The following is an 8,808-nucleotide window of genomic DNA, read 5'->3' as shown; positions in this document are numbered from 1 at the left end:
AGGGAGCCGCCATCTGCAAACCAGGAAGAGAGGCCTCATCAGAAAGCAACCCTGACAGCACCTTGACCTTGGACTTCAGCCTCCAGAAAACAGATTTCTGTTGTCTAAGCCACCAAGTCTGGGGTACTTTGTCACGGCAGCCCAAGCGCACGAAGACACACAGTACGCACAGACGTTCAAAACGACAACACAAGAGCCACACCAAGCCACACGCGGCCGACACTCCATGGTGCAGGGGCAGGGGCCGAGGACGGTCCTTACAGAGTGAGGTCTCGTGGCTGATGTTCTCAAAGAGAATGTTGAGGGTCTGCAGCAGCTGAACGCACACGTAACGGCCTGATTTCTGCCGCAAGATGTTCAAGAAGAAAACAAACATGTTCTTCTCCAGGAAGAAGCTGGGGAGAGAATCGGAAAGCGTCGGTGGTTTGCTTCCACGTCATCCCCGGCTACATGCATAGCACACGTGTAGCCCCGACCCCCCAAAGGCATCCGCAGAGCAGCCAGACCACGCCACCTGCACGGTCTCGGCTTCCCTGCTATTCAGCGCCCGCGATGCCGTCTTCCACCAAAGCAAATGCAACCTTCCAAGCTCTCTTCCCAGAATGTGAGAACAGTGTTGATTCCGGGAAGCAGTGAACTGGGTTTCTGACAGAATGGGAGAGAGCTTTACCTACTAAACGATTACATGGTAATCGGTGCTTATTACACCCAACAAGCAGCACTTTCTAGCAAACATTTTTTAGCCTTCATTTTCCTTCCTGAGCCTCTTTCCTTTGCTCTCCGTGTCTCTGAGAGTTAAACAACAATGGGAATTCCCTACAAAGGGGCAAGATAACACTGAACATTAAGGGTTCCGGTTTCCAAATTGTCAAGTTTGTAGTTTCCATATCTAGGGAAGAAGAACTGGGAGAAACAAGAAGATGCTGATATGGGGGGGACCCTAGCCTGTCCCCAAGTCTGCAATGGCCTTTATTATTCTGGACAGGATGTTTGTCTGTATGGATCCTGGAAGCAATGACTCTTGGGGGTACACGTTGACTCTTTTAGTCTTCAAAAGGAGGCTGCGCCCCCTAACGTCTTTCTTTAAAGGAAGAAAGTGATGTCTCTGGTAACGTGCTCTCTGAATTCGAGCTAAGACTACATAACCTCTCATTTGGGACACTCCAAGCAAATTCCTGCAGCCACGTGTGTCTGCTGGTTGACCTAATTTTAGTGTCTCTCTCCCCTCAGCTGTCAGCTCCATGGTGGTGCGACTATGGGCTGCATAACTTCTGTTTGAATCCATGAAAGGGTAAATGAATAAATAAGTCACCTAAAAACAGATCGTGAAAATCTTTTCCAACTCTGATTTTGGGAGCCTTCACGTTGACCCCCAGGAAAGTCCTATCATTTGACCTATTCTGTTTACCTGTCTGCCAAGTATCACCCAACAAGCTCACCGCAGCACAACGATGACCAACTCGGGAACTTACTAAAATGGCTGCACCGAGAGCTTGCCCAGGGATGGACCGATTCCCTAGGTCTAGCGTGAAGTCAAGGGCCTGGATTTTCAAAGACAACCTAGGGGAGTGGTGGGGGGGAGAGGGGGTACTCCTTGGAAAAATGACTAATTCTAAGGCTGCAGCAGGTAAAATACAAATGAGCCTGGGGCATCCCACAGCACCAGAAAGTAAGGGGGTGCTCAAAAACCAAAAGGATGGGGGCGTGCCAAAGGGATACAGGGACCCAACTGGAAGGGCACCCGGTGGGCAAGCTGGAACAAACTGAGCAACAAAATGAGCGGCACAGTATTGGATTGTAATCCAAAGTGTAAAATAAATACCCACGCGTTCATATTGCTACAAATAAATGATTGAATAAATAAATAACTGGGGAGAAGAAACGAATCTTCCATGCACAAAAATTTCAAATAATATATGTAGATACTCCCCCCTTCCAGAAGGCAGGGCTTCATTCCCACGCCCCCAAGTGGAGTAGGTACTCCTCAAAATGTCAAGGTCTTGAAAGATAAGGGAAGACTAAGGCACTGTCACAGACCAGAGGAGCCTGGGGAGATGTGACAGCGAAATGCACTGTGGGAGCCTGGACTGGGATCCTAGAGCAAAAAAAAAAAAGGAGGATATTAATGGAAAAACTGGCAAAATCCAAATCAAGTATGGAGTTTACTTAGTATTTAGGTACCGATGTCAGCTATTCAGATTTGGCAAAAGCACCCTGGTAATCTAAGATGTTAACAATGGGGGAGCAGGGTGAGGGGTACATGGGAACTTCCTCTACTATCTTCACAACTTTTCTGCAAATCTAAAATTACTCCAAAATAATAAAAAAAAAGTATTAAAAACAAATCCTTTTGGGGACCATGTCAGGCAGCCATTTAAAAATCACTGGACATCTAAGCACTCAGGAGTTTTTCTAAGCTGACGGATGGACTAAGAAAGTCCATTTAGTAAAGGAGGGCAAAGTTTCTAATCTTTAAAGCAAGGGTCCCTTTCATTTTCAAAAAGATACCAACCAACCAACCAACTCCCCACGGGTCCTTAAAGGAAGCGGGTCCCGTCTGTAAGCAACTCCTCACTTTATTACTCATGTTGTCCTTTGGGGCTCATGACCAGTGTCACAGGTTTACGCGTTCCACAAGCAGCTTTATCCTAGATAACCTGATGACAATACAGAGCTACCCGGAAAATCAGGATATCTAAAAGCCAGGCTGGAAATGGAATACCCGTATTTTTTAAAAATGGGTTTTAAAGTGGCCTCAATACTTATAATTGAGATTATTTTATATAAAAATAAAATCTGTCTTTGGTGCTTGTCATAACCCAAATTCTCTTCACTTAGACACTGAGACAGGTCTTCTGGGGAAGTAGTTCATGGCCTTTTCTTTTTAACCATCCAGCAGGGACACCTTTTTTTATTATGAACTGCTAACATTTCTTAGTGCCTACCCCATACCAGGCACTAGGCAGGGAACTTGCTCTCTCTCCTTCAGAGACGAGGAAACTGAGGCTGGCCTAAGACTGAGAATGAGGACAAACCCCTGGGCTCTGGCAGGGGGCGCTGCTTTGTCACTTACCAGCTGTGTGGCCACACACATGGACGGACGGGAGGGACAACAGGGCCTCCACCCTGGGGTCCCTGAGAGGCGTAGGGGGATTGTCTCATCCAGAGCTCACACTGTGCCTCTTCGCCCATCAGCAAACACAGTAAATGTCCACCCTGAGTGTCTCCCCCAGGGCAGGGTCCTTTCAGCTCACTCAGCGTCTAACTACCCAGGACATTGTCTCCTTCCTTGGGCGTGATAATCAGACACCACTAGGAAAATTACCCACGATATTTTCAGATTTTCTAGAGAGACTCATTTCCATAACTTCCCCATTTTCAGCCTGCATTTCTACAGCGTTTCAAGGACATTTTATAAACATAGAGAGATATAGATATGTATCTGTGCAGGACCAAATGGGTGTCAAATTCTGACATCATCAGGAATAACTCATGATATGCATTTAGGAAAACATTCACAGGAAGAAGGAGAATCAGAAAACCTTAGAAACACTTACTCAAATACAGAGCTGTCATTCTGATCACCCCAAATCAGGATCTCGGTGATGGAACGGATGGTCTCCACTAGAAGGTTCCGGTTCTGTTCTGTGACTGTGGTGTTTTTGGTCAAAACGTTGTAAAGATACCTGAGAGAAAGGAAAGAAAAGAAAGATTACCCACTGAAATGAAAGCCGGCCCAATGACCATTAGTAACACTTGGGGGACGTTACAGCTGTGCTTTCAGAGCCATCCAGTTAGCACAATCCCCATCCAGATGAGACAGAGCTCACCACTCAAGAAAAATGGCAGACAATGCTTTGCAGAGTTAAGTAACCAGGGACACGCCAACCCAAACTGAGGCGAGAGAATGCTCAAGCCCTTGAAGACAGCCATCCTCAAACTCGAGTGGGTAAGGGAGTCAGCTGGAGAGCTGGATAAAGTAGGGTATGGGAGCCCACCCGGAGATCAGATTCGGGGTTACTGAGGGAAGCCCAGGCGTCAGCCTTTCCACACACTCCGCAGGTGACTCTGATGCTAGTGGAGCCAGTGGAGACCCGAGGCTCAGGGCTGAATGCCTAAGACAAGACCCGCAAGAGGTGGAGTCAGTTCAGGGAGGGTGGGTCTCAAAGCCAGCACCTGGGGTAAAAATCATGTGCAATCAAGGTTACCCTTAGATTGCCCATGATCCCCCATGAGTTGCAGCCCACCCATCAGAATTGACGGCGCTCATGAAGTGGGCTGTGTGCAGGGCACCGATCTTATTTGCTGAGTACAGACTGTTGAATTCACAAAGTCAAGTGGGCTTGAGACTAGAGTACCATACTTCCCCAACCCAAATGATCTCGGAAGGCCTACGCTGCTCCAGACCTGCCCCAGCCCTGCCCTGTACCAGCCGGGGGCAGAGACAGGAAGGCCCAGGCCAGTCCTCCAGGCCCTCTGCTGGTGGTGAGGGCAACTGAAAGAGTCGCAGAGGCCAGTCCTGAGCAGTGAGGCCAGCAGCCTGGCAGGATGCCCTGGGAATGCTGCCTGGGATAGAATCGCCACGGCACACAGACTGAGGTAACTTCCGCTGCCGCGGGAGCCTCAGGCTTGGGAAGGAAAAGGGGGTACCAAGAGGGAGCTACTCAGGAAGTTACCTCCTGACTTCTTTTATGGCCACTTTCAGTTTGGGGGCGGGGGCTGGTAAAAGTAAGACAGGGAAAGACAAGAGATACTCATCCCATCGAAAATCTCTAAAAGGGGTATGATATAATGGGTAGAACCTTGCAGATGGAACATAAGGAGCAATCAGCTGCTTAAGAGGGCTGGGTTTTCATTAAAAATTGCATGCAACTTTTACCATGCAATAACTAGAATAGGCCTCCCAAACGAGAAATCTCCACCGCCCGTGCCCAATGCTATCGGCAGGGTTGTGCATGGGAGCAGAGGCCAGTTTCCTCTGTTTAAAGGCAACTACACAGCATTCAACCACCCTGGAATGAATCACCAGAGGTCTGACTCGTGAATCTCTGTCTTCATGTCTCTTCGACTCATCTTCCCCGAAAGGCTCAAAGGGCAGTTTTTCAGATTGTGGTTCACAGGCCTCCTGCATGGGAATCACCTAAGTTGCAGATTCTAGCTCCCCACCCCAGACCAACAGAACTGACTCCTGGGTGTGATACATGCTGTTGGGTCGTCTCTGACTCCAGGTGATCCTATTAATGAGTGATATCCACAGTGTCCTTCCTGTCCTCACGGCCCTGCTCGGCTCCTGCAGACTCCTGCCTGGGGTTTCTTTTATGGACTCCATCTATCTCATATTCGGTCTCCCTCTTTCCCTGCTGCCTTCTATCTTCCCAGCATGACTGTCTTTTCCAAAGGACCCTCCCTCCTGCTGTGGCCAAAGTAGGACAGCTTCAGTTTTCTCATTTTTGCCTCCAGCCATGTTTCAGGCTTCATTTGCTCTAGGACCCACTTATCCGTCTTTCTCTCCACTGACACCATATTTCAAATAAATCCATTTTTTTTCCTATCGACCTTCTTCCCTGTCCAACTTTCATATCCATACACAGTAACTGAGAATATGAGAGTGTGGGTGGTCTCAGCCTTGGTCTCTAATGACGCAGCTTTGTTCTTGGTGATCTTTCCTAATTCTTCCATTGCTGTCCCTCCGAGGCTCAGCCTTCTCTTGATTTCTTGGCTGCAGTCTCCACTCGACTTGATGACTGCACCAAGGTAAGCAAAACCTTTAACAACTTCGGTATCTGCACTGTCGATGTTCAAGTTGTGCATTTCTTCTGTGGTCATGATTTTTGTCTTCTTGATGTTCAAATGCGAGTCCTGCTTTGGTGCTTCTTTCACTTTCATCAGAAGTCTTTTCAAATCATTGCTACTTTCTGCCGATAAGATGATGTCTTCTGCACATCTTAAGTTATTGATATTTCTTCCACCAATTGTCACTCCTTCCTCTGAAGCTAGCCTAGTTTTTCATATGATATGTTCTGTGCACAGATGAAACAAATGGGGAGATAAAAATGCACCCTTGTCTGACACCTTTGTCTACAGGAAGCCATTCTGTCTCTCCATACTCGGTCCTGGAAGCAGCTTCCTGTCCACAGTACAGGTGGCACATCAGGACAAGCAGCTGAGGCACGCCCATCTCTTGCAGAGCAACCCACAGGCTCCTTGGTGCAGGGCCCCAAATCTGCATGCATTTTGAACAAGCGACCACGAGAGTTTCCGAGCCACTGCAACACTCACACTGTGGCCAGCAGTGACACTCTCCACGCAGTCCCCAGCATGCCCACTCCCTGCCGTGACAGGCACTGTTGGTGCCACGGCAGGGACAGCTTCTCCCCACTCTGGCGTCTCCTTCTGTGTAGAGGGGGGCATCCGTTAGCATCTCACTATCACACTCCTGGGAGGCAGTGGCCCAGGGGAGTGGGTCTGCTCTGAAGATCCCCCCATAGGGATAGAGTTTAAGATCTGTACGACTAGCCCTGATTTTATTCACCGCGCTTTCTGCCTGGAGTGCCCTTGCTGCCCTGACCGATCAGCAAACTCTGACTCCTGTTTCAAAACCCAGCTCATGCGCCTCTTGGTAAAAGGCCTTCCTTAAAGAACCTCCCTGCTCTCCTGCCCGAATGGATTTGACTGCCCCCTCCTCTCTGGCACCTCTGTACCCATATGCGTTTTCTGCTGCACAGACCACCCTCGTTTGAAATGGTCTGCCTCCTTCACAAGACCTGAGTTCATTGCGGTCAGGAGTACCATCTTATTGATCTTGGTGACCTCAATATACTCCAAAATGTCTGGTACACAGTAGGTACTCAATAAATGCCCAATGGGGGGGGGATAGCAGGGGACCATCTTCATGAACATGAGTGACATCACAACATGCAAACACTGAACATGGTGGTCAAGGGCCCAAAGCCAAACACAGCAAGTGGCAGCACAGAGCGGTAGTGAAGAGCTTGGGCTTTAAGAGTCCAACAGACAGCCTTGGGGCTGACCCCGGCCCTGCCGCTTCCTAACTGTGGCCTTTGGACAAGGCACTTGACTCTCTGGAGCTCGGCGTCTATAAAGTGGCAGTCACAGGCAGGGCCCCTTGCAGGGTTGCTGCAGGGGTTCGCTGGCATCTGGCACACGGTAATCACTCGACAGACGCAAGGCTAGCTGCTATGACTATTACTACGTTGTGGTCATTATCACGGGGCCCGTTATTAACATCATTATTAAATTACACAAGGAATATTCCAGCACTTCAGAAGGAGCACTCAGGCTGGATGCAAACAGTCATAAAAAGGAGACTTCAGGGGAGGAGTGAGGAGAAGGTCCAGAGAAACCAGAGCAAGAAGTGGAACGTCTGGTTGTAGCTGGGTGGTCTTGAGCAAGTGGCTTAATCTCTGCACCTCAGTTCTCTCGCCTGCAAAATGGGAACATTTTAAGTCCCTTAAGGCTTTAGTACCTGCCTACTGTGGTGCTGTTAGGAGGAATACACAAGGAAAAGGCAGGCATCTAAGCTGCCAGTCGCTATTATCAATACTGTTATCACCACTGTTTCATCAACTAAGCTCTGAAAAAATCCCAGTGACTGTGAGGAGGCCCTTATAGACAACCCCAGGGGAGAGAACAGGGCAGTAACTTCCTGAAAAGAAGATTCTAGAAGCTCCCACGGCGGCACATGACCTACATGCCTGGCTCTGTGTGAGGGGCTTCATGTAACCCGCATACTCGCAGTGACCTGGGATGTGCAAACTGCGACCCCACAACACAGGCCAGGCCAGCAACGGCTCGCCCACAGCCAAACCGCCAGGCGGTGTGAGCGGAGGGCTCCGGCAGCCCCACAGCTCCTCCGACGCCTGCTGTCCTTTGTTTTTCCAGTGGAGCCATTCCGCTGGGCATATATATGGGGAGGTGGCACTGGGGTTTTATGCATAATAACTCAAGTTGAGTGTCTTTTCATATATTTATGGCTATTTGAAGATCTTTTGCAAGGTACCTGTACAAGTCTTTGGTTCATTTTTTATTAAGTAGGGTACCTTTTTCTTATTTATTTGACGGAGTTCTTTATATATTCTGAACACAAATCCTGTACTGGATATACATACGACCAACATTTTCTCTGAATGTGGCTTGCCTTTTCACTCTCTTTAGAGTGGTCTTTCAATGAGCAGAAGTTCTCAATGTTAATGCAGTCCAATTTCTCAGTCTTTCCCTTGGATAGTATATTTTGTAGCAAGTTTAAGAAATCCTCAACTACTTCATGAAATGATGTTTTCTTCTAAGAAACTTACTGTTTCAAATATAGGATGATGGGAGGAGAACTGACTCTGGGTGGTGAACACACAATGTGATATATAGATGATGTATTACAGAATTGTACACTTGAAATCTATGTAACTTTACTAACCATTGTCACCAAAAAAAACTTTAATTTAAAAAAAGAAAGAAGAAGAAGTTAGGGGCCAACAGAGTGGCGCATTGGTTAAGAGTTGGCTTGGGAGTGTGAGCTGAGCAGCAGGGTCCCAGTTTGGATACCACATGAGGCCAGTGACACTGCGCCCTCTACAGCTAAGATGGTGAACAACAGCTCGACCTGGAGCTGGGAGGCGGTGAGTTACCCCTGACGGAGTAGGCTGCAGTGGGCTGCCATGAGCTACCGTTGAGTGGCTGGCAGCCAATGTGAGCTGCCAAGAGCCACCGTGAGTGGCCGTCCAGTGGCCGGCTACTGATCTGCCTCACCTGAGAAGAGCGCAATGATAATACCAACATGGGCCAGTGAAGCGA

The 8,808-nt window shown here is 48.5% G+C and overlaps 1 protein-coding gene across 6 annotated transcripts in view; it reads right to left on the bottom strand.

Moving 5' to 3' along the window:
• The window catches only part of CLEC16A (C-type lectin domain containing 16A), a 225,531-nt gene that overhangs the window by 189,627 nt on the left and 27,096 nt on the right, over positions 1-8,808 (bottom strand). For all 6 annotated transcript variants that reach the window (XM_019650914.1, XM_019650919.1, XM_019650917.1 and 3 more), the window contains exons 2-3: positions 3,558-3,686; positions 262-395 (exon numbers count right to left, since the gene is read on the bottom strand). In XM_019650914.1, coding sequence (XP_019506459.1) covers positions 262-395; positions 3,558-3,686 — 263 coding nt within the window. The remainder of the gene's footprint in view (positions 1-261; positions 396-3,557; positions 3,687-8,808) is intronic.

The sequence above is a fragment of the Hipposideros armiger genome, unplaced genomic scaffold (genome assembly GCF_001890085.2).
Source record: "Hipposideros armiger isolate ML-2016 unplaced genomic scaffold, ASM189008v1 scaffold_149, whole genome shotgun sequence".
In the NCBI taxonomy this organism is placed as follows: domain Eukaryota; kingdom Metazoa; phylum Chordata; class Mammalia; order Chiroptera; family Hipposideridae; genus Hipposideros; species Hipposideros armiger.
This window is presented reverse-complemented; position numbering and strand designations above follow the sequence as displayed.